This window comes from Anoplopoma fimbria, chromosome 6 (assembly GCF_027596085.1).
Source record: "Anoplopoma fimbria isolate UVic2021 breed Golden Eagle Sablefish chromosome 6, Afim_UVic_2022, whole genome shotgun sequence".
NCBI classification, from domain to species: Eukaryota; Metazoa; Chordata; class Actinopteri; order Perciformes; family Anoplopomatidae; genus Anoplopoma; species Anoplopoma fimbria.
Genome location: NC_072454.1, coordinates 24121249 through 24147865, shown reverse-complemented (window position 1 = coordinate 24147865; position 26617 = coordinate 24121249). Strand labels below are relative to the sequence as shown.

At 42.5% G+C, this 26617-nt stretch overlaps 1 protein-coding gene across 1 annotated transcript; it reads right to left on the bottom strand.

Moving 5' to 3' along the window:
- Positions 1 to 1873: 1873 nt before the first annotated feature.
- On the bottom strand, positions 1874 to 25695 carry hs3st1l1 (heparan sulfate (glucosamine) 3-O-sulfotransferase 1-like1). Its single transcript, XM_054600660.1, has 2 exons — positions 25502 to 25695; positions 1874 to 3172 (listed from the first exon to the last, which is right to left on the bottom strand). Exon 2 carries the CDS (start codon positions 2990 to 2992, stop codon positions 2051 to 2053), a length of 942 nt encoding a protein of 313 aa, XP_054456635.1. The 5' UTR covers positions 2993 to 3172; positions 25502 to 25695; the 3' UTR covers positions 1874 to 2050.
- Between the last annotated feature and the right edge of the window lie 922 nt (positions 25696 to 26617).

The following is a 26617-nucleotide window of genomic DNA, read 5'->3' as shown; positions in this document are numbered from 1 at the left end:
AAAAAGGTTAGCATTTTAGCCTTGTTATGTTAGCATTTAGCTTTGGTAGCATTTTTATTACGGTTTGGTAGCATTTGGTGCTTTAAGTACAGCCTCACAGTAGACTCTTGTTCAAGCATAACACAAAAAAGACCCGAATCTCCATTGCGGTCTTGATATATAAACAGTAAGAATAGGATACTTTTTTTGCTGTGGTAGTATTATTTTAGCATTTTATTAAAGGCTTGAAGAACTCCATGTAAGACTCATATTGTTTGTTATTTCTTGCAATGATATGAGCTTCAGGGGCATTGCTGTTAAAAAAGATATCCTTAGTCTTAAACAACATTGCTGAGTTCAACATTAGACAGCCACAGATGCACTACGCTATGCCAGTGTTTCTGCAGCACAGCAAACATCCAGTCAACTTTGCCTCAAATTACTAAAGGGAATTTGTTCAGTGTGTACTCTCATATTGTAAGCAAAACATGCCCTTTTGTCCTTCCTGCCCACCTGCTTAATGGAAACAATGTGCTGCGCCAATGTAACACCTCGGGAATGATTGTTAGCGCTTGTGTGCGTATAAGTGTGTGTGTTGTGGCAGGTGAAAAGTGAGGCCGCTTGTGCCACTCTCTTCCGGATGAGTGGCTGGGTGACACATACTGGAGCAGACAGGCGTCGGCCAGGGTCGGGATGTAACTGTCGCAGGCCCCTCACCTGTGTGTGCACCGACAAGAGGGGATCCTAGAAAGAGCATGTCTAGACACATTTTACTCACGCTGTTCCCACAAGAGCTACTCTGGAGTCCAAGTGCCCCCTGCTGAGCAGAAGCTGGAAAAGTCCCAGAGCGAGATGAGTTATGGGGGATTTAGCACTGCCTTTGTCATCACAAAGAACTAGAGTACACACGCAATTTTACATTCTAATTATAATTCAAAACCCCAAGTTGCCAATGTACTACACTATCCATATAAATATTCAACATATTTCCATATAGCCCTCAGCTATATGCCCCCCTCCCACGTTCTGTTCTGGATATAGATCCACCGTAGCATCAGCGACTATTTGTCTCGGGAGAGTTATAGTGCTTATTCCAGCAGACGGAGTTGGGAGATCACATGAAAATCAGATCCCAGTGGAGCTGTAGCTTTGGCTGCTGTTTAAAGCCTAATCAATGAAAGAAACATGACCCGCATTTAACTGTTGTGTACAGGATGACAAGATGTTTCTGGAAAAACTGCGGGCGAAGTACAATTCAGGAAAGAGGTAATACGTGGGTAGAAAAATACATTTGCACAGAAACTGTATGATTTGTAAATGTTTTAAAGCATGTGATTTAATGACTACATTTAACACCTGAGCAAATTGTTGAACAGAGCAAAAAGCATCAGCAGCTCGCTGGGTCTGAGCTTGCTGACTATGGAGATTTGACTGATTTAGCTGCAGGCGCAGGCTACCTTCAATGTCCAAAGCCATTAGTGATTCCTGTACTACTAAAGCGCCGCTCCAGGGTACCAATTTCCTTGCATTAATGTCTACCTTCCACCAAAGCAAATGAAAGGCTTATTCAAATGCCACTGCGTATCTTAGCATACTCCCTAAATAACACAGGTGAGGGGGCTCAGGGGCTTTTGATGGCCAGAATGAAACAGAGATGCCACTTCTCTGGTACATTTGAAAGCAGAACAATTTATTATCAAGAACAAGAATATCAAACAAGAGAGAGAGAGAGAGAGAGAGAGGGGAAAAAGCTCATCAGTTCCATGAACGTTTCGCTGCAATTTGATCACTTAAACGCTTCCAGCACAGAGAGAATGACTTATTAAGCTTGGAGATTCTTCCATTTAATCTTACGCCTCTAGTTACAGTTTTTCATTTTTATTTTTTTGCCTTATCGTGTAAATATAGAACTGCTCTGCTGAAACCAGTGACCACAGCAGTAGTTATTAAGAGGCTATTCAAAGGGCTTGTTAGATGTCAGTTCTGTAAAGTGCTTTATGCCCCCTCTCTGTTTGTCTTCATCAGAGATAAGGAAGGGGCTCCCAAGAGTCCGATCTATGATCTTGGCTCCTTATTGCCAGTCGAAGGTGCGCTTCACCAGCCTGAAGAAGGTTCGGTTGTGTTCCTGTAGGAAGGAGCGCAGCTGCTGGAGGACGGTGCTGTTGACAGCCGGGTGTGGACGCCCCTTGGACTCGTGCAGACAGCGCTCTCGGCCATCGCTTCGGATACAGTAAAAACCCTTGGTCTGGTTGAAGTAGAAGTTGGAGGATACTATCCTTGGGGGCAAGTTGAGGAAGCGCTCCACCTTCTGGAGCTCTGGCAAGGGGTCTCGGATCAGAGCGTCTCCATCTACAATGTGTACCTGTTCCAGGGGGAAGTAGCGCAGCCAGTTGCGCATGTGGACGTCGTACAGGCTCCTCTGAATGGCCTTGTACCGGATATTCAGTGCTCCGTTGCGCACCAGCAGGTTCTCAATGGCTTGCACCGGTTTGTGGTTCTCAAGCCGGTTGAAGTACACCTGGGTGTAGTCGGAGATGACACGCTCGGCCGGGTCTCGCAAGATCAGCAGCAGCTTTATGGACGAGTTCATGGCGCAGATGCGTTCTGGTGCGAGGGGTGACGTGAAGTAGCCTGGCGTTTTCTCCACTGTGATCTGGTGCGGGTACGAGTATGGCATCAGGTCGCGGTACCATTCGAAGCCCTTGGCGTAGTTCTCATCCCAGTCAAAGAAGTGCACCTCGGTGGCAGCAGCAGCAACCTCCGGGTGAATGTCCAGCATCTCCAACAGCGCTCTTGTGCCCCCCTTGCGCACCCCAATAATGATACTGTGTGGGGCTCTTTTACTAGTCCCTGGGGGCGGAGATGAGGGTACATCCTCAGAGACGTTGACTGGTAGTCCAGCATCAAGGTCCATTGGGTCCAGTGTTATGCCAAATCCTGCCTGGACGAGCTCAGGCAGGGCTGCATATGTCTGGAGAACCAGAAGAAAGGCGGATGCCAGGAAACAAGCCATGGTGATGGTACGAAGAGTGGACAGAAGACAGAAGCAAGTTAAGGAGACAGTGGTTTAGCTGTGGACCAGATCCGTCTTCCTGAGCTCAGTGATAACAAGAGCAGTGCGAAGTGCAGTCTTTGTCTGCCATTGAATTTGAGCCGGAGGAGGAGGAGAAATCATCGGCAGTCCACAGCACATCTGTAGGGACGAACAAAGACACAAGAAAGAAGAAAAGGCTTTCAGATTTCAGGCATATAAAGCAGAATGAATGTCTGTATTATACTGAAATGGCACTTTCCTCATTCCCCTGAAAAAGCAATCCAGCCATAAATACAATCCATGTCTGTTATAAGTGTATCAATCTCAATTCATCTTTCTTCGAGTCTCTTTTCATCTTCCTTTTTCCCATCTGCTTTCTCCTCTAACTCTATAAAGTCACTTTCAATTGGAAGTGTAATTTCTCCGGCTGAAAAACATTTAGCCGGGCAGCTCGTTAGAAAATGTGTCTGAGATATGCAAGTGTGGCTGAAGGCCAGGAGACAAGGCTGGCGCTCTGTCTTCCTTTATCGGGTCAAAATCTAAACTCAGATCGATACCCAGCGGAGCATCAGAATCAAGGCATTTGGAGACTTATAAAGACAAATTTACTGCAGGAAATCAGATGAGTTCTCACTGCTAGGTGACTTTGATTTCCTATACATGCCAAGAAAGATCAATACAAGGGGCAGTGAAATACAGCAGACGCAGGAAGAAGGATTTAGAGCATTAAATTAGACGTATAATGTTGCTGAAGAGCCCTTCACAGCCATGGGAAAATTCAAACTAGCTGTCTCGTCTTCTTAACTTTTCATTCACGGGCTGTTGAATATTGTAATATTTCCTGTTTTTTTTGCCTCCAATATGCTCTTGTCAAATTGTTTGCCTTCACTTTAACCAAGAAATAACATATGTAAAAATGTTCCCTTGCTCTGTAGGAAGAACCCACAAGCTGAAATAGCAGAATACAGTGTTTTTGTTAAATGTCACAGAATTAATTAAAACAACAAAAGTCTTGAGATAACTGGACGAGGATAACAAGCTGAGAGAGCTGTTGCTTACACTGTGCTAGTCAAAACAACAGGGCCGGGATATGCAAACATCCAGCTTCCAAAGCAAAGGCCACGGTAAAGTAATCCCAACAAACGAAGATATACCCTGCCTGGGAACAAACACACGCACTCACACACACACACGCACACACAAACACACACACGCGCACACACACACACACACACACACACACACAGTACATAATGCTATTCTGGATGCATATGGCAGTACATATAAGTCGTCACTTATATTGTCGGCTAAAAATGAGTTACAGATCATTTCAATTCAAGTCACTTTTCCTACACTGTAATGGGATCTTAGCACTGCAGAGTGGTAATCTTCCCAACCAGTGAGATGTTGAATTCCTGCATAGATTTCTGTAGATGGCATTTTCTGTACTTATCTAATGGGCTTTAAAATGGAAAAGGGTAAATTGTCATGGAGATGTGGTATTCCATGGCTTTTAAAGCAGCATAGAGGCTGCACTTTTTTCTGTCCAATTTTGCCGATCAGAAAAACAAAGTCTGTTCTGTTCTGTTTTGAAAAAATCATCTTGTGACATTTCCATCTTGCTTAATCCGCATTGAGTTGGTCCAGTAAAATACCAAGGTAACAGTTAAGAAACAAGAGTTTAATTTCAAAACGGTCCACCATTGTTAAAGAAAGACGTCATTTTAAGATGATAAGACCTGGTTTGTGAATCAAATGATAATGATAAGAAAAGTAAATCATATTTGAAAAGATCCTCAATTTGGGTGTCATGCTTAATAATAACTCTAGTCGAGTTGTTTTTGGTGACCAACTGTTATTATTAATTATGTCTCTGCTTGCAGCAGTAAAATTTAATTTAAAAAAATCCCTCTCATGAAGTAAAGTTTAACTCATTTCTCAGATGTCACCAGTGGCCATTGTCTCACCTTTCAGAGTCTCTCAACCGTATAAAGGCTGTGACACACGCCCCCGCTGCACACAACCATCCTGTGGCTTGAGTGTGGGACTGGGTGGGTGAGCCGAGTGCAGGAGAGCTGACCTGCCCTACAGGGCCCGGGGTTGTGCAAGGAGGCACTTATGCACTGTGACAGGCGCGCCTGCCTGTCAGCGTTTCCCTGGCAGAGAGCTGCCAAGTCCAATGCTAACAGCCAGGCAGCCAGACGAGCTTTCTGTCTCATCCAATTCCACCCCCACCACACTCCTCTCACAGCTCACCGCCACCTGGAAGAAGCCATTGTTTCACATTCCACTGGGCCTTATTGCTTTATTCAGCACTTGATGCATATCTTTCCAGTTTTTTACCCACACGGCAGCCATGCTACCTTGTGGACCACTTAACCAGGACTATTTCCTCTGAACACCGTGGGGTGGAAGTTTACACATCCCTGAAACTTTGGCCTCACTGAGACCTGGGAGAAGGATATATTGTGAGCACTGCTGCCTCACAGCAAAACAGTCTGGGGTCAAACCTTGGCCAAAATATAAGGGCTGTGAGCAAGTCGATGATTTTTCCACAGTTTTATCAAATACTGTCCGTCTGTTATTGCCTCATATGCTTGATCTGTATGGGGGACATTACTGAGATTATTTAGCAGATCAGGAATCAGAGATAATAAAGAATTTTGCAAACACTTTCATCCATACAGTCAATCAACCTCTGGCCTCAAATAAAATGAATTCCAGTCACAATGATGCATACAGATTTGACATGCATTGTCGGATAATCTGTAACAGCAAATAGCTGGTAGCTGGTATCCTGAGGCCAATAGTTTGAAAGCTTTCCCCCTTACATGATCAATTAACAGCTCATGAATTACAGTTGAATTGCACCCTCTCCCTCAAAGCGGCTTTGGTAAGTTTTAGTATTTTGCAGTTAAGGTTTAATCAGTTTGGGAATGAGAGGGGATGGTTTTGAGACAGGAAGCAAAGCGGTTAGTGAATTCAATTTAGATTGCGCTTTCGCTGAATGAGTTTTCATGTGCATTAGCTCTATGATGTGTTCAAGATGTCTCCCCGCATGGAACGCTGAGATCCGCTTCTTGACACACAATGGAGAATAAGTCGGTATGAAAATGGAACTCAGAACAGACAAAAGCACCATCGCTTACATAACAAAATCCGACCTATACCGCATTCACGCTTGAACCCGCGACACAGAGCCTCCCCACACACGAGGGCTGCACTTCCTGACCATTATCTGTGCTTCACAACTTGTCCTTCACCAGAGTAAAAAGGGCTGACTGTCGTCTGAGCAGAAGGCACATCCGACAGCTCCGCACTGTTCACTCCATCGCACCGGGCCAAGAGGAGGGCTCCACCCGGTTCCAACCAATCAACCCAAACCTGTCCGTCTACAGAACAAACCCTCATTCATATTCAGCCGGGGGCCCCCTGCCATTAACTGTGGCGGGTGGCAGGTATTGCACAGGGCAGCTTTGTTTTTCTCTAATTGGGTGCTCATTAGAGACGTTAGTACCAAATCATTGCTACTGCAATAAAGTTTGATTACAAAGGTTGGCTTTTTGTGCAATCGAATGGGTTGATTTCAAGTGAGGAAGTTAAAAGTATTAATCATTATTTTTCCTATGATAAATACACAAATGCAGCTACAATTTAAGTAGAATTGAGTACAGAGACAAACCTCCTCATCTCCTGTTTATTCTTTGTCTTCTTCCCATCTCAGCCTTGTGTATCTCTGTTTCACTAGCTCACAGCATTGTTCGATGATCCATTGTTTAAATACAGTGACCTTTCCCCTCCAAAAAACACTCACTTGGGACACTCACCATCACTCTATTTTCTTTTTTTTCTTGCACTTTAACCTTTGCTCCTTTTTCTCTTCCTCAGCCGTTCTCTCTAACAGGCCCTCAAAAATAAAAACAGTACAATGTATTACCCACCCACACACATCCAACTGTTACTCTGAAGCTGCACTCCCACATGCTGGATGGGTTTTAAATTATGGATGCATTTTGGTTCACAGTGGGATTCCTGGCTCGGTTTATTAATTTCTGTTACAGCAGCGAAAGACTTCAGCTGGGGTAAGATGGAGGTGATGTTTTCTTCCCCTCTTAACCTTTACCTTAGATTCAATGATACGTCTCATGCAAACGGACACTCTAATCACATGTTTAGTTTCTTGGATGTGCTCCACAACCAAACCAGTAAAATCCTGAATTCCCAACCGTGTTACGTATTCAAAACACTTAAGAAAATCAGCATGCAAGGGGATTTAAAGGGACACCTTGAGCACTGCTGTGCATTTCAATACTCCCACAAAGCTAGCTTGACCATGATGTGAAGAAATAATGAGTGAGTTGTCCCCATCTATTTACATTACTGGTAAACAGCTATAGAACAGAGAGTTGCCACTTTCAATCACCAGGCTGGTCAAGAAAATGAAGTTGGAGAGTGAGTAATGCTCTCCCCTCCCTAGAAAACTGCAACAGAGGTGCCCTTGGTTGCCTGTTTAACCCCCCGGTACCATTCGGTGGACCACGATAAAAGATCGGAGGCTCCCAAGATCATGTGTCAACTTTCTCTGGATAAAAGGCTCAGAGATCTATTGAAGCTGCAAGCATGAAGATTACAACTCCTGGCTTTTTCAAAATTAAAGGAGCGGAAATTGACACTGCAGGCTTTCGTCGGAAAACACAAAAAATGAGGAGTCACTTTCCATAAGATATCATACGAACTGTTGAATGAGGATACGTTGTGACCTCTGACCTTTAAATACTAATTAGTTCAAGTGGACATCTATAAGAAAATTTGAAGAATATTGGCTCAAGGCGTTGGACAGCCGTGAGGTCACAGTGACCTTTGACCTGAAACATCTAATCACTTCATCCATGCGTCCTTGTTGCAGTTTGTGCCAAAGTTTAGAAAATTCCATCCAGGCGTTCCTGAGATATCACGTTCACCAGAATGGGATGGACTGACGGATGAACAACCCAATAACATAATGCCTCCCGCCACGGCTGTCGTGGGCACATGGCATGAAAACTGAGCAATATAAACTTCTTAAAGGTTCATGAAGAGAGGATGCATTGCAAGACGGTTGTCTAAGACTGCATTAACTGAGTGTAAGTCTCTGCAACGTCTTCTGGAACCTGTGGCACAGTAACACTCTCCTCTGGGGCCACCTGGTGGGGAAGTATCTCAAACTACTTTGATATCATTTTAGCACTTCCTGTATTAACAACATCAATGTTAGCATCATCATCTGTTTCCAATCAATGTATATGATCATCATGATGTACAAATATTACAAAGTAAATTGCATTTAAATACTCAAAGCACTTATCATGTCCACATACAGCCATTCACCTACACACATTCATACACTGATGGCAGGGCCTGCTATACAAGGTGCCCCACTGCTCCACATGATCTAAACTGCTCCTTCACACCTACACACAACGATTGGACAGCCATTCAGTATCTTGTCCAAGAACACTTGACATGTGGACTCGAGGAGCTGTGGATCGAACTGCCAATTTCACGATTAGTGGACGACCAGCTCTACCACCTGAGCCATAATACCTCCAGCTCTGTAATTTCAGTTTCACATTTTTTACTTAGATTCAGGAACAAACTGAAGCGTTTAACCCCTTTCTTTCTCATTGATTTCAGCTTTCACTGCTGACTCCTCCCTCTTTACAAGAAGTCTCACTCGCTGCTCGATGTATAGCCTAGGCCTCTGTAAGCTTTTACATTGAGATTAATTTTAGTAAAATGCTGAGTGAATCTGAGTTCCCTAAACAGTTACGTGGTGTATATGTCTAGATCAGTGTTTTTCCAAACTTTTTTCGGGGGACCCACGTTTTTAAAAATGAAAAACCATCGCGACCCAATTCCCAAAGGCCTTTTTTAAGGATCGTGAAAAGAGTGAATTTGTGCATTCCTGACTTGTTTTAGCTGCCATTTCCACACCTCGAATATTATCTCGAATATGTAAACCAGCCATTCAAAGAGATGTACGTATGATAAACCACAATTTTGTTTGATGCATGTGTTATTGAAAACATGTTAATAACTTCATAAATGAGACCAAAATGAATGCATTTAGGCAGAGTTCTTTTTATTTTCTCTCATCAGTAAAACAAACGAATGTACGCTAGCCTTTCATACTAGATTCAATGTTATAAGTAGGCTACAATTATCACGACAATACGAACATTCAGGCTCCCTCGTGTGGCTCAAAGGTGTCCTGCAAATATACATATTTAATATAGCTTTTATTGTGAAAGGTAAGAACGAAAGGAGTGGATATGGTTTGTAAAGATTATTAGGAGATTAAGGATTGCCGTCTTGGACTATAGAGCCTCCGTGTTGTACAAAACTGTGTACGTTTTGAAAATATGTCCTTTCCGTACAATGGACTCTCATGAGACTCGATATAAATTGGACAAATGATGGGGACCTGCACTAGTCTTTCAACCTTGAGAAGTCCATAATGCCATAGTTAGGACAGGTGTAATCTAACAGTGATATAGACGTTTCTATGCGGCAAGGAGATGCAACATTTAACACGAGGATGGAGACGAAACATTTCCTTGATTTGAGAAGAAACTATACTGCAGCTCGGCTGGTAAGCAATAGTTGGCTATTTCGGGAGTGCATGAGTAACACAATGACCTAATCCACACCCACTTGTCAGCAAAGGCATTCATTACGGATTCTGTAATCTGTCATTTGCTAGTGCACCCAGACACATGTAGCCCACGGCACTAATTACAGTGTTTTTATCTGTGATCTTCTATACGTGGAGTTACACTTTCACAGCATAGCCCTCTTTTCAACTCTATATATTTTTTTCCCCCTTGCAGCAGAGCCGTTCAGTGTGCAACACAGTATCTTTCAATTACCAATCCTTCTGCCCACTGCCATCTGTGCACAAGTAGAACATGAGCCACCCAACTTGATGATGGCCTGTGTCTCGCGGACAAATATATGTTAATGCTTACATGGCAAAGTCTGCATAAAGACCTCCCCCCCGCCTGCATGCCCTGGTCAGGGCTTCCTCCTGTCTAGATTTGATATTTGTCAATGCCCTGCGATTCGTTTCAAGCATCAGCTGACATTGTCTGGATTCACCAGGAGGCATTTTCGCAGATAGAATAGGCTGACTCGCTCTTCACCCTTGGATGAGCGGAGGCAGCCGATCCCAAGGCCTGCTGACTCACTCGGGGAAGTGTTCGGCGGTCGGTCAGAAACAACAACAGACCATGAGGAGGAATTCAATCAGAGAGCGGCCCGCATGATCCTCATTCAGCCTGCCACTTCTGATAAAGCACCTGTGCTTTTCACAGCGCCGAGATCTCCCCGCTGCAGCAGCCTCCTCATCACCGGCGCTGAGATAAAGCTAATTTCTGCTCCACCAATTTAATGCTACTGTAATTCTAATCATGCCCTCCCCCATCGAGCCTCTTCCGCCGTTCTCACGATGAGCCCAATTCTCTCCATGTCAAGTAATTGCTCCGCGGTACAACGAAGAGGGAGCGCCCCCCGAAAAGCCGACTTAATCAAAACAAGCGCGCCAACTTCATCCGCCCTTGTTGGGTGTAAGCCTTTGGAAAGCCTGTGCTGCCCTCCAGTCTCGCAGGCATCCTGCGAAAAAACTGCAATATGCACATGCATTATGGATGAATTACTTCATCAAATAAAAAGCAGGGCATCTTGTAATGAACTGTGAGGATACTCTTAATCTTTGATGAGGCCTATCTGATGAATACTTTTATGGGAAAAAACTATGGGAAGGCCTGCTGAGTGCTGACAAACACATCACAGCTCCGATGAGCAACGCGCAGGAAAATGCGCAATGATTCCAGAGTTTTACCATCTTGTTGTGTTGTTTATTAACAGCATCAATCTTGCTGCTCAAAAACAGCATCAAGATATACATAGAGTGTAATTCCACCTTAGCCAAGTCTTGAATTATGCACTGTGTAAGCTGTACTCCAGGATGAAGCGTGTAATACATATTAACTAAGGTATACGTACACTAGGGGGGCCTGGTGTTTTTTCTTGGAGGTCAACTAAGATATCTCATGTTTATTTCCCCCAAACTGCAGCTGGTGTGCGCAGCTCCACACAACTTGGAGCACAACAGCTCGCTGTATTGGAAGACGCACGCCACAGATCTGCCAGTGTTTTTTCCTGCCATCTCAAATATGTATTCAGCATGGCAGAACTCGAGCTTTAGTGTCCGGACCTTCTGTGGTGTGCTGTTGGCTGCCAAGCGCTGAAGCGATTCAACAGCAGGCTGAGGCTCGCGAGCTGATAATAATGCACTCAACTTAAAGCCGTCTCCCACAGGGGTGCGAGAGTGCTTGTGTGTGCTCGCAATAGGAGTTCGAAGGATTGTACGGTTGAGATTTACCGGCCCTGGTTGTGGTGCTCCCTGCAGGAGGATATAACCGGCACACATCGGGTAAACACACAAGAGGGTGGCCAGATAACACAGTGAGCGCAGGAGAGGCTGTGACAAAACAGATTTTTTTACTGACAATCAGAGACGTGTGATCTCGTTGGAGGAAGTCAGGGAGCAGATATGAACTGGCCCCCGGTGTTCATGACTTGTTCATCACCGGATTAGCTTTGTTTGTTTGTGTGAATGATAAAGCGTGACGGTGAGATAAGCAGATCAGAATAACAGAAAGACTGAGCAGCACATGCTACGGTCTGGAAGGTCATTTAGCGCGATAGCAGATGACTTTGAAATGGAACTTTCACAGTATCGAGCTACCTCATCTGCATAAGTAATTCAAGTTTTCGCCTCACATGCTGGTCATCGATTGTAACATGATCAGAGGGATCGGCTGAGCCGGTCGAGGCGGCTTCAGTCATCTATCAGCCCAGACGCTTGAAAGTTATTTTAATGAATTGTGTTTAGTACGTCTGTCTGAAGCAGAAATCACTCCTCATGTTACTGCCAAAGTTGGCAATTTAATACAAAAATATCTAATGTTTGTTGCTGATATTCCACTGCAGCTCAAGAGGGAAACACAGAACAGACATGAAGACAGAGTTAAGACTGTAACTGACTGGACAATTACACTGAACGTGCATTAGGAAGAGACCTCTTAATGTCCAGTACAAACAGGGAGGAAATATTAGTAAAAACTGTTTCAATATCCGTTGAAGAAATTGACTTGAAAAATTGTGAACCTATTGGTTAGATAAAATTCAAAAATATATATATCTTTGGTGATTTACAAAGCCTGTGTTTTCTGTATCTGAAAATTCCACAAAAAATATTATTCACACAGCTTAATTTCAATGAGCAGTTTTAAAAAAAATCTTCACAGACAGTTGCAATTTCTGCTTATTTAAACACCTAGAAAACATCAACAGATTATCAAAATTGTTTCCAAATAGTTTTCTGTCATTCAACTGCTCATTTAAGCGACTTTGTGTTTCAGCTCTGCAAATATATATATTCAAAAAATGACCACTGACGGGACACAAACAGTGCTCAGCATCATTTGAGGAGAGGCAGTTTGTGACTAACACCTTGGAGGCAAATCAAATTCCTCTGTGCCCAACTTTGAGCAACATCCTTGTAATTTACTATTACAGGGTAAACTAGATCACAAGGGTGTTTATCTATAATAACAATCTCCAGCTCCATTCCTTCCTGCCTAGTCTCTGCCTCTCTGGCAGGGAGCGCTTCAGAGGTCTGACCGGACAGAGACAAGGGGGGGGGAGGATGCAAATCAGAGCTCCACAAGGCTGCCTTGCGTTGTTTACAGCATTTGCCTTTTCCGCCGCTCCAGACCATTGCCTTCATGGCACCGGGCAGCTATTCGGCCTTACCTCGGCCCAACATTTCCACTCAGAGGAAATGAAAACTCTTGTGCCAGATGGGCTTTGCATCTGCTTTTTTAAGCCCAGTCTCCACTATACCGGCAAGGCTCTGTTTACACATTTTCAAGGAAGGCTAACCACAAGTATTGGCACTCTCTGCTACTTCATACTTCCTCCTCTTGTTCTTTCTGGAAAAAACAACACCAGCAGCGGTTTCAAATGCAATCCTGCCGTTACACTTCTTGTGTTCAGGCTGCATAGCCGAGGTGGGATTTAAATCACTGGAGTATGCACAAACTGAGATGGCGGTATTAAAAAAAACAATCCCTCCTGGCTTAAACTGAATTTAATTCACATGAAAAAGGAAAACAGAGTGGATAGGTGAGACGCATGCGAAGAATTCAGGCTCATTTAAATAGACCTGTCTGCGACTTTATGACAATATCCGTGCATGTGCAGTTCTGTGGACGTGACAGAATCAGGTTAAGAAGATAGAGGGAATAAAACATCATGTCACGTCAGCAGGGTGACTTTCATAGCACAGCAGAGCTTCATCTCCGCTGGTGTGAAGCCGCAAGCTAATGATAGAGGCTAATGCAGTATTATTTTATATCTCCCTTCACCCCCCAAAGAAAAGAGCACAAGCACTCTGCATTTCATCCTTAAATCATGCATGCTGAAATGAAGCCCGAAGATTAATCAACTTCAAGAGCAAGACAAGTCTTATCAGAAGTACATAACAACTTGTATTATGAGGACTTCTCACTGTCAATTTCATCTGTGCCCCCATGTTGCGCCTTTCTTCATGAATAAGTCATCAGTCCCCCCTCTATTCCCCTTTGGCTTATTGCTCGTTCTGCCGCCTCCGTGGCCCTGTAAAACCAACCAAAGTGTTTATGGGAGATAAGAGGCAAAGGAGGTCGCAGGCCCAATAACTCCTTTTATCACCCCACGTTCGGCAGCGAGGGGCCATTTTATGGATGGATTTGCTGAAGACGAATTCTTAATTAGAGAAGTTTGTGGACCCAGCATCAGAGGCCTAATGGGGGAATAAAAAGAATCATCAAAAGGGCATCTGCAGGATTGCTCGTTGGCTCGCTTTGTTGCAGCGTCTTGTAGCAAAGATGAGAGAAAAAAAACAGCCTTGGTTTGTTCTCGCAGTAATATCAATGACAAAGGGCCTTTTAAAAATGGGCTTGCAAGGCTTGTTTGGTTAGGTGTGAATGCTGTGTTTGTCTAGACGAGCCGGAGTCCTTTGGAAATTAGTTCAGGTTATTGATTTTCTCGGGGGCTTATTAAAGGAGTCTACCTTGTCAGTGGAATTACTGCCTTAGCCATTAAGGTGAGCTGATTCTATTTCCCATTATTGTAAATTCCTGCCCAAGAGACTTAAATGGCTTAGGAAAATAGGAAATGCAATCTTTGGTTTTTTGAATAGTCACCAAATTTGTCTTTGCTTTTATTGCCAATACTTTTATAACCAATAGACCCAATTTATTCTGGTATCATGACAAATATGAACAAGGTGGGATGGAAGGGAGCTAGCTCAAATGCTATTTAGTCAACTTGGCAGACATGTTTCAACAGACCAGATGATGACAGGGGTCCTGTGTCCCCAGTCGCCTGCACATTAAAGTAGGACACTGCAGAGGAATAGGGTAAAAAATGTAACTTATTGATATGACCGCGAAACTTACCCAGTTGATTACTTACATTTTTTTGAAATTACAAGTTTTCTGAAAATGTATGTTTTAATATGCAAACAAAGAATTATCTAAATATTTGCATACATTTCCAGAACAGAAATTTGAACGTTGGACAAAGCCAGGTTCAGAACAATTGTTTCATTTTGTTGACATATTAAAATCAAATGGGGTTTTTTCCAGTCTGTTTTTGTCATTCCATAAATCAGAAAATACTGTCAACAGATGTTTTTGTTTCCATTACTCTGAAAGAAAACATGTTTTCGTAACTCCCAAAAACTCTAAATCAACCAGTGTGTGGGGAAAAAAACTCTTTTTGCCTGTAGACTCTTGCCATTACTGATTTTTTTTTTTTTTTTAAATGAATAACACATTTTTCCAAGATAGTCCTTGATTGCATAATTTTAAAACTCCACAATTATCTCAACGCCATAGCAACAATGAAGCAAGGGTAGATACATCTGAGTTTCCTCTAGCAAGCTCCTCAAAGCTGAAGCAGGTTGGGATTGAACACACTTTACCAGAAGATAAAATGTGGTTGATCCCCTCAACCCTGTTCTACTTAAAAACATAGCAAGAGGTAAAAGTTCTGAGGTAAGCCCAGAAGATTTGACAGCTAAGTTCAGCAAACAGTAGAACAATGGAGAGATAGTCGACAAGTTTGATGCCACCCTCCCCTTCCTCGCTAATCAACCCCTGCTGTAAAGCCTAGATTAACCATCTCTCACTTCATTTAGATGGAGGATTGTTTTGGAGTTTGCCTGATTATATCTGTCTGGAGCACACGCCGCGCTTCTATTGGTATTTAACGAAGATTAGCTTTAAATTGATGATTAACCTTTGTAATCCTGCGTGCATATTGAAAATGGCTTGCTTGTCTTTACCACAGCCACACAAAAGAGAACCCGCATTATCGTTCGGGGGAAGATTGAGGCTCGGCAAGCAAATGAGGCTGCGTTATCTGCCTGGTGCTCGGCCGGATAATGAAGACGAATCTTCAGACTAGAGAGCCATCTCATAATGAATCCGAGCAGATGAATTATTTTTGCGCTCTTAGCGTGCATCTTTTAATAAAAACTTTGCCACGACCCTGACAAGCAACTGCCGCCCTTATCTTGCAAAGAGGCAGAATGGACTCGTGGGAATGAGTGGTTGGCATTGTTTAGATGGCTGTATTAGGGAGTAATCAGACATTAAACAAGTAATTTCTCCATATTTAACTCCAACTGGGGAGGTAATGGTTTAATTTGCTGGGCAATGAGTTTTCCCATGTGGAGTGCTCCTTGCATTAAATCACAAGCCGATGCAACTACATCTGCTGCTCTGTAAAAATCAGCGACGCACACATAGACTGCTGCAAAAACTTCTCTCAGCACGAATCAATTCAAAGTGCCTCTCTTTTGGCTTCATCCATGGAAAAATATTCTAAAAAACCCTATAGAATTGCAGCGGTTTAGAGAGCAGAGTAGGAATAACAACTGATTTCTTGCATTTGACACAAACACAGCAATACATCTCCAACTTGTCATCTGCTGCGCACTGAAACTTGGGAACAGGAACTGGTGGAGAACACTAAGTACATCTCTTAGAACTCTATATAATAATACACTCTAATTTGAAATGAGTGGAAGCTTTTATGGTGGTTAAAAGTGCCAGACTTGTCATAAAAGATCTATATTTGCTTGATATGATGATTATTTATGTTATATTCCATCTTTCTGTGAGAAAATAGTAACAAATGCCCAAAACAACTGCTTAAGGCCCAATAGTATTACATTTATTACCATAGAAGGCATTTTCTGATCTTCTGCTACTTTATGACCCTCTCAGGCCGTCTGGGACCAGGTCTGCTTTTTGTCTCCAGAGTCAAAGCTTAAGATGGTGAAGCACCATTCAGTTTCTATAATCCATATTTCTGGAACAAACTGCTGGTCGGCTGCAACTCTCACTTCTTTTGAATCAAGGCTGAAGACTGTTTTCCGCTGACTTCTATTAAATCATGTCTTACACTGTAGCTATTATTCTTGTACTATGTACCTGCCTTATTCTGTTCAAGCTTGTTTTATTTTCTATTCTCTTGGATTTGTCATGGCTGTGATTAACTGTATTTAAATGTCCCTTTATGATGTGTTTCTTCTGCACTCGGTCTTTTGATGTTTTATGTAAAGCGCTTGGAATTTCTTTGTTGCTGAAATGTGCTATGCAAATACACTTTCCTAAGAAGGGCAGAAAATATTCATATTTCAGGAGCTGGAACCAGTGAACTTTTGGCATTTTTACTTAAAAATGACTTTAACAACTCATACAGTCTAATGCTGCTTTAGGACTCATAAACTGCTATCAACATTTTTGCTGAATCATTTTTCTTCCTATCGACCAATCAATTAATCAGCTAATCGTTTCAGCTCTAAACGTATTTCATATGAGAATATGAACTTTTGTATATTACCTTTTACTCTCACTTGTCAACTTCCCATTAAAGCTATAACCGAGAAAAGCTGAACTCACTTTCACTGCCATCCTGCTGTACTTACATATACTGATGAAATGAGGATGGTATATTATTCTTTATTCTTTAAACCTTGGAAGCTGCCATCAAATGCCATACCACCTAATCCCTGCCGTCCTCCAGACCTCTGGAGCACATAACGGCCCACAGCTTGTAATCCTACTGCAGTTTATTAAGGGGATATGATGTAATGAGGAAGCCGTGTGATGAAAACTCATCCTGAAGGTGAGTGAGTTTTATTGGACCGAGTTCTGCCCGAATCATCCCGTTAACTGGGACAGTTTATTATCACACTCACTCCTAGAACCAACAAAAAGGCTTTATCAAATATAAAATAAGATGTAAAATGACACTCAAATATGAGCAAATATGTAGCAAAGCCCCTGTAGCAAAAAGGTTTCCAACTAGGTACATTCACTAGAGTGCAGATCTCTGCCAGGTTTGCAACGTCCACTGCGGTAATGTTTGATTGAATGAATACAACCCACAATTGGCTAACTCCGAGTCTAGACTACAATCTGGTGTGTTTTTGAGTGAAAAGTGGCCGGAGAACAGCCGCGGAGCAACAGTGATGTACTCAGCTGTGTGATCACTTGCAATTATCTTTTTAAATACAAATCATTTCAAAACAATTTTAGGCTGTGTATTATTTACTGTCATTTGCTTAAATCCTAATTAGGAGATAATCTGTTTTTTTGGCAAATTTGCTGAGATAATAACAACAACAACAACAAAAAAACTAAAAGCTAATGCGAAAATAGTCATCATTATCCTCTTGCACCCAAATTATCACTACTCATAAATATCAACTGGCCAAACAATAAAGACTCACTGCTTAAAATGCTGAACATCTGCTACACACATTCTGTAGATTTGTGGAAACAACGAAATTATATAATTACAAGATAAGAGCAAGTAAACAAATATGCTATCAAATGGAATAAACAAATCTGAAAATAATTTGGAGGAATCCAAAGGAAGACAGTCTGAATGTCTCCGATATCTGAGAGAGCTTTGAATTATGGTTTCATTAACAGATAGGAGCCGATTACATCTTTACATCCCCACATAATAATACTAGGTACTGTCACAAACATTTCCGTTACAGACGATTATGGTACACAAATAAAAACAACCCAAAAGAAGCTCCTGTGCACTGTAATATAATACCAAAAGGCAGCCCTGCAATATCAGTCAGAGGGTGTTGAATCAGCTCTATGTTCACTCCTAAAGCTGTCGTTAGTAGCTGGGCTATAGGGAATTACATTTTATGTGGGCTGCAACTAACGATTAAAAAAAGTTAAAAGGGAGAGTTAATCTACTGACCATTTCACCAGATAATCTTTTCATTGTTAAATCTATGTAATGTCAAATGAAAATCGACAAAATGCACAATTTTTAAGAGGCCAAATCAAGTTTTCGAAACATGACCAAGAAAAGAACAAATCGTCAGATTTAAAAAGCTGTAAAACGGCTAATCCATGGAACCAGAGTTATTATCATTGTGTATTATTATTAGGCTGCAATAAAAAAAAGTCACCCTTTCCTAAAGCCCAAGATGAGGACTTCAAAGTGCTTATTTTGTCCGTCCAACAGTTCAGAATACACAAATATTCAGTTCACCATCTTCGGCACAACTTTTACGAAGGTAGGGTGTTGTTTTATGGTAGAGTCTTAGTTCTGCATTACATTGTATTGTGTCTGTTCACTTGTGTAACTCTGGATATCTGCTGAATCCCTTCATGAAAAGAAAAATAGATATTACAACAGGAAAAGGGGTCACTGAGTTTGTGGAATGGCAGAGGGTGGAAAGATTTAACATGTTTTATTCTCTCAGTAAGGTGACACCTGTGTACGTGGAAGGGGTAGCAACAGCGTTTATGTGAAATGTGGTCACTAACAATGTTATCTAGAAACAGTATAAGGATACCAAGCGCATCAAATAATTACACACCACAACAGCGTGTGGCCGGTGTAGTTTTCACCTTGTGAGTCCAGGTGTGTAATTGGCAAAATGTGGTCCTGAAGACACCTACTGTAGCAGGAACTACCACGGGAGGTTTTGAGTACTTAACCTGGTGTTAACATGTCTCTCTGTCTGTCTGTGGACAGATTTTATCCCCATGCTAGAGTCACAAGGGCACCCTGAGTATTGAGGCCAGGAAATGCGGAAAGGGCTATTGGCCCCCAAAATGTACGCCGCTGGCCTGATTTGGCATCTCAAAACTTTACAGGTGTGTAGTTGAGGCCCAAATGAAGGTTGAGTTTGAAGATGGATGTGGTCGGAGCAAGTGCGCCAGAAGTAGGAGGGTAGGAAGTGGGGAACCCAAACTCTACTGCATCGCAAGATAGTTCCAGTTTTATTTTATTTTATAAATTCACAATCATTGTAATGCATGAAATCCTTGTTTTTGAGTGGTGTTTTTAATGTTGACTATTATTACTTTAACATAGATTTAGTTCAGTAACACTGCTTTGTGTCAGCTCTGTGCCTTCACTCCAAACAAAGAGAGGAGGAAATCTAAGACAGAGGAATAGCATATTTCAAAGTTCAATTTCTAGTTTCAGATAAGCAGTATTCCCCTGAGATGGGAAGAAAAAAGAGAGGCCCTCGTCTAGGCGATCTCCCTCCCAGAAAGATGAACAGTCTCATTCAGCACCATGGACAGCTCCCTGCACAGCCTCAAGAGATGGCTGCTAAACCCTTCGACAGCAAGCATGACTGAGACATCATTAGCACTGGTCAGATAGCTATCTCCGGAGACCACTCTGTGCCAGGCACTTATCCGTGTGTGTGTGAGAGTCTTTGTGAAATGGTTACTTACTGTTAACAGCATATCTAATTGTAAAAGACCTCTTGGAACTTTCGCTAATCAGTTTTCTACTTGAACAACAGCTTTTTTGTGTTGAGAGCTTAACCGGGGCTAAAGGTTGTCATCTGAAGGACACTGAAGTCATAAATCAGAGCGCAGTTGATCTGAACTGCTTTTCTTAGGTGTGTGACCTTCCTGAAATAAACCTGAATCAAAGTCTCTAAAGATGAAATTTCATACTGAGACAAACACAGATCTTCGCCTTTAGAACAAATGTCAAATGTTGCTTCTGGTGGCTGCAAGAGCGCGAGCCAGGAGGACCGGCCAATGCTTGACATTTTGTTCTCATGAGTATTCATCTGCTCCTTTAAAATAACTAGCAGTGATGTGTAAGGAAAAGGGAAAGCAGACAAAAGGCTATAAATGGCTCCATGGAGTAAAGCAGAATTAACATTGCCCTACCTGTAGTTCTTTTCCAAAAGACTGACAAACACTTGATCTTTTTTTAATGAGGATCCAGTGGTTGATCTGACGTCTTTCAATATGAAGAACATTAATAAAGGCCCTTTCTAATCCCTGATTATTTTAGAGCCTCCATGCGAATGGGAAAAAGGTCTTGTTCCAGTGAACTCATTTCATTAAAATGATACTTAAATATTCTGCTCTCAGGCCAACGCACAGATGAGGAACATATTTCAATATTTCGCAAACAGAAACCAGTGGAAATCTGTTACTTTCTCTTCCTCAGCCTCACAAAAAACCACACACACCCACACAAAATAAATTGATACATATGGCGGAGCAGAGGCATCCGAATCAAAACAAATCTCACACCACATGACGGGGGTCACGATCCCTCCGAAGCGGCAGATACCATTAATCTGACAAATATGACAAGACGTGGGTGTAATCTAAAAAACATATGGATGTGTGACACACAGTAATGAGGGATGTGGCTGACATGCGCCTGCTCATGTGAGGCAGGAGGAAAACAAAGGTAATGAATAAATAACTTAGAGCGTCGTCAAGTTCTGAATGATGAATCTACTTCCTAACGCTCGGCGCTGATGGCTGCGTCAGGCTTCCTTGAACCCCTTGATGAAAAAGTGGCCTGTGAAATGTGTTCACCAAAAGGTCTCCCCGCCCTCCACTGTCTCTTTTCACCCCCTATTATTTCAGAACGGCGGTAAATTAAGCAGGGGAAAGGCCTGTTGTGGGATTCTGTCATCTGATTCTGGCTGCCTTTAATAAGGCTTCCCCAAAGGCTGAGTTCAGACTCTTTTGATGATGAAGATGCAGCTCCCGTGTGCCTGGCATTGACAGCTCCGACACTGCTTTTTAATACTGTGCTGTATAAAAAAGGTGAGCATCAGCCCCTGAGAGGTGGCGCACAGCATATGGACCAAGGTGGCTCTTTTGCACCGTGGATCGCTGCCTGCCGCACACTCATGAATTATGGAATTCGGCACAAATATGCAAATCTGGGCATTAGCCTAGTTATGCCCCTGTACTGTAAGTTACAGTGACTTATCTATTATGTATGAACCAAGGATGGGATTGAAGAGGTCCTGGCAGCCGGCAGCTTCATGGCCCCTCTCTCAGTTGCTCATTTTCACATCATGAAAAAACAAGAATTGTGTGTGTGTGTGTGTGTGTGTGTGTGTGTGTGTGTGTGTGTGTGTGTGTGTGTGTGTGTGTGTGTGTGTGTGTGTGTGTGTGTGTGTGTGTGTGTGTGTGTGTGTGTATTGGGGGCACTCCAAAACGCCAGCATCTCCGAAGACTTGGGAGAATTAGAGTTTGCTTCCATGCTCGATTGCCAAGCTACTTAAAATAACAATGGCTTCAACAGGATTTGGAGGCCCGGGAGATACGTAGGGGAATAAGCATGAAGTTGTAGCTAATCCTCCAATTTCCCCCCACAAGGCTGATATGAAATGCTAGTCTGATCAGTAATCAGTCCACAGGGGAGGCAGACAGCAGATCCAGCCAACTCGGCAGGCACGCGCAGAAATCAGCCTCTGTATGACATTACCATTATAATGCCGGATGAGTGATTGTACCCAGGGTAACCTAATCACAGCGGTGTAAATATCCAAAATCAAGAAGCCAGCAGAGGTGAGAAATCGTTGAGGTCAAACGGCTTGGCATCGAACTCACGCACATATTCTGCTCAGGCAGAAAGCGTGATGAACACGTCCTGCTGCTCTGAGACCGACAGAGCGATCATCAGCTCGGATCAAAGCCAATCATAACGCACATGACAGTTGACAGCTTCTATTTAACAAGCTGCCCAGGAAATTATGATACCTGGTCCCGGTGAACCAAGTCGCTATGGTAACGAGAGCAAGCCAGTCCTTCACATTGTGCCACAGTCAGCAGTCCTGCTACGTTCTAACAGGAGAATTTTTGCTGAAGTTGAACTGAAAGTTAAATTCTACTAACTTTTTGTGTCGGAAAATATAAACTGTAATGATATTTTTAACAAGCGTGCGTACTGGATGAGATAAAGATAAAACTTAAGTGAAATTGCTGTGCAGCAATACAAAGTGTGAAGTAGGGTTGGGCGAGTGGACGAATATATCTTGGCTTTTGGCAAATGGCTGCTCACAAAATGCTCAGCGGGCCAGCAACGGCAGGGAGAGACAGCAGGTGAAAACAGCATGTAGAGCCAGCACATTTTCACATCTAAATCTGAGGATTAAAGGTTTATTTTTACCAAACCAGAGTTGAATATATTGGCAATTGCCGGTTGTTGGGCTGATGGAGGCCAATTGGCGATTCAAAACGTTTGATCTTTTGCAACATTCAACATTTGTGAAGACTCATTGTGCTGTTGAGTTTGTATTCCACTCCCAAAGTGGAAGCTAGCAAGATAAGCTAACGGGCTACCAGTGAGGAAGGGGAAGCTAGTTAGCCTGTTGAAGCTAATTAGCCTTTCTTGCTACGAGACGTTACTTTCCATTCACATTATTTCAACACCTGCAGAGTCATTTGCAGCTTCCCAAACAGAACATAAACGTAGCGAAGTCAATCAGTTCGATATTTTTTTCCAATTCTTCTTTTTAGTAATTGCAGTTTGGATCGAATAAGCATTTCAGTCAAAACAAAAACCAAGGATATCTATTCCTTTTTAGCAAAACTCACTTTTAATTTCAGTCAGACTTTACAAGAGAAATGTAGGCCTTAAAATAGCATCGATCACATTTCACAAAAGAACTCCCTGGTTTTCCATGGGAGCTCTTTTTATCTCCTATGGGACAATCAACCAACCAACCACCAAGAGAAAAAGTAAATTTGACTACATTAATTAGCATTTAAACACTAAGCCCTGCATGCGTCAGCTAATAGTTTTCTTCTTTTAATTCAAAGACAGAACCTCATCAAACATCAACTCCATTCCCTTGCGGTTTCATATTGCTCATAATTTGGAAAACTTGCAGAAAGGAAAATGCACTTTTCTTTTGTTCTTCCTCTCTTCCACCCCCCCTCTTCGCTCAAGTGGAGCCAACTGGATAAACTCCATCAAACAAAACATAATAACAGGAAATTGAACAAAAGAAACAGTTTGTCCCCCCCTTTCTCTGTCTCTTTCCATCCTTCCCACATGAAACTCTCCTGACATTATGCTGTAACATCCACTGCCCCTGTTTATTTCTCTGGTCATAAATCACTGAGACACCTCAGGTTTTCTTTGTGGATTTAGAAATCACAACACCTCCCTGGACCACCATCATCTTTACAACCGGACTCATAAACACTTTCAGGAAAAATCCCACAGACCGTCCGGCCCACTGCTTTCTGTTTAGCTTCACTGTCGCTCACATGTTTGGTTCCAAGACAAGGGAAAGCAAAGCAAAATATCTGTCCCAGTTCAGCTAAAAATAAACAATCGCCCAATTCATGTTGACTAGTCTGGTATAAAAATAACGCGAGGGACCTGTCTTTCATGCTGACCGTTTGCACTTTGTTTGTCCGTCTGTTTCCCACTTTTCTGACCAATTTAATTTCTCACTACAGGAGTAGCCCTTCAGTAACGATTTTTTGCATCCATTGTGTTACATGTATTGTTTTTTGCCATTTTTAACACATTCCCAATTTGGGTTTGTGCTAAAATTGTATTCATATGATAAGCATGGATCTTTAATTTTAAAGATGTTTGATATCTTGTCAATTATTTTATTTTTTTTTAAAGTGATTGACTACAGTGCAACATACACATATTGTACAGCAACTCTCAGGTAAATGAGAAGTCTACGTCCAGAGTAATTGTGACACCCCTACCTTCACTCTCAGATTTGCTGAGTTCTGCCCATATGACTAAAGACCGCAAAAGAATGGATCCTATTTTAAATAATGGCTAATTAAAGCCCACTTAGAATCATGGGATGTAGCTGCTGCTGCTGAGTAGCGTTTCATGAGTGTTTCATTTGAATTTCATCAGAGAACTTCTCCCAGTCAAACACCCGAGGGTGAAAATCTTCAGTCGGATGTGGGTGGAGGGTTTGGGCAACTGGGTTTAGGGGGTTAGTTAGATCCAAAAAGCTACACGCATTAAAATCCTACGTGTATTCTAAAGTGAACACACCTGACACACAGCTGAGCAGGTTTTTTGAAAATACTTATTATACTTCTGTATTTGCATTAACTCTTCAACCAGCCTGCTGTTTGACGCGTAACCAATCAATAATCAAAGTGACCATCCGGTAAGTTTTGGGAGTTGGTTTAACACTCAATATCCAGGGATTGACATTAGCTTTCTATTAGCTTTTGGTAACATTCGGTGACTGGTAATTACAAACATCGGCTAGGGACACATTTTTCATATATATGTTTGTTCAGTGCCTTTCAGAAAAGCTGCAGCTAGAAGCGGACGCTCACAGCCAACACCCACATGCTCATAATTAAAGGTGAATTGCACAGCCTGTGGCAATTTGCATGCTGTGACGTTGGTGCACGGCTGCTGGAATTTCACCAGACAGGTCTGGTAACAGATACAGGAGATGTGATGCTGAAGGGGGCATTACATCACTAAGGCTATACATTTCCCCAAGAGCAGGAACGTGGCAATTACTATCAGATGCATTTGTCTGACCTTTGACTTAATTATCAAGACACAGTGTGACACCTTTCAGTTTTTACCCACCAGTTTTCAGCACTAGAGCAAAAACTTATGTCAGTTTTAGTTTGCTTTTTTATCTGAATCTAACTTTAACACACTTACTTATTAGATTTCAGCCACAACTTTTAATGCATGTGAAGTTGATTTTGTATAGCATAGGATCTAGTGAAAAGATGGCTCTCTTGGGAGCTTATAGAGCTTCAAATTCAATTCAATTCATCGGATGTAGCATTTTAATTAGTTGGATCAATACTCTATTACAGAGGATTTAAATGTGATCTGCAGGGGGAAAAGACAAAGGCAACTAATTTCCCACGAAATGAATGAGCGTGTTGCAGAAAGCCAGGGATTCAGGCGACACTGGGTTTATTGTATCTCAATAATTAATACATTAATCGCCCGTGAATTCAAAAGCATCAAACATCATTTTGTATTTGAGTGTCATTCTCCAGCGTTGTATTTCTCACAAAGTGGAAGAAAGAAAATTGTGGTTACCTCGCACTGGGGGTGTTCGGGGAGGGTCTCTCGGGTTCGGGTTGATCTCAGGAACAGCGGAGGAGCAGGATGATGATGATGATGATGATGGTGATGGTGATGGAGAACACTTTTGCGCACTGCTGGTCCACACAGAGGAAAAGCGTCCGTCTCTCCTCTCGGCCACTCTCATCACTGAGTCATTTGAGAGCAGACACTATGGGTGGGTGTGGATGTGAGGGGTGGAAACGGAGTCCTCGTTTATTCAAAGCAGACGAGCCTGTGCTCTCTCTGTGTGTGTGTGTGTGTGTGGAGAGAGAGAGTTGTGGGGAGGAGCGTCTGCAGTCAGGTGATCAGGGCAAGGTGCGCATCCTCAGCCTGAGCAGAGTTTAACACAGTCATCCCTATCGGATCATCTACTGTCTACACTGTCACTTACACAGTTATATATTGTGTTTGTGTATTAGTGATCGGCCTGCAGATATGTTTTATAGCAATAGAATAAAAACACATAGGAGCCATAGGGAATTAAAGGGGCATTGAAGTAATTATACACATGAGGTTCAGGTTACATTACATTACAGTCATTTAGCAGACGCTTTTATCCAAAGCGACTTACAGTCAGTAGTATGTTACATATCATTCACCCATTCACACACTGATGACAGGCTACCATCAAGGTGCCACCATCAGACTCTAACTAACATTCATCATCCAGTCCACACCGATGGCAAGCCTTCAGGAGCAACTTGGGGTTAAGTGTCTTGCCCAAGGACACATCGACTGCCGAAGCCGGGTATCGAACCACCGACCCTCTGATTGGAGAACTACCTTGCTCTCCACTATGCCACAGCCCACATGCCACAGGTTACACGTCACAAGGTGAGACAACAGCCTGTTTTAACTCCCAACTTGTGTTAGTGGCCCCAGTAAGTCAAGCAAAGGTGGAAGTCACGTTGTGTAGTTTAAAGATTGATGAAGTCTGCTAACAAAGGACTTCCACCCAGCAGGCTGATGTTCATGTCTGATGTTCATGTCCCATGTGAAGCTAAAATACAACATCGACTTATTTCAAGTTACGTAACCTAACATAACATTAGGCTAGTCTGTCGCTTATGTAAAGTAGCCAAATAAACT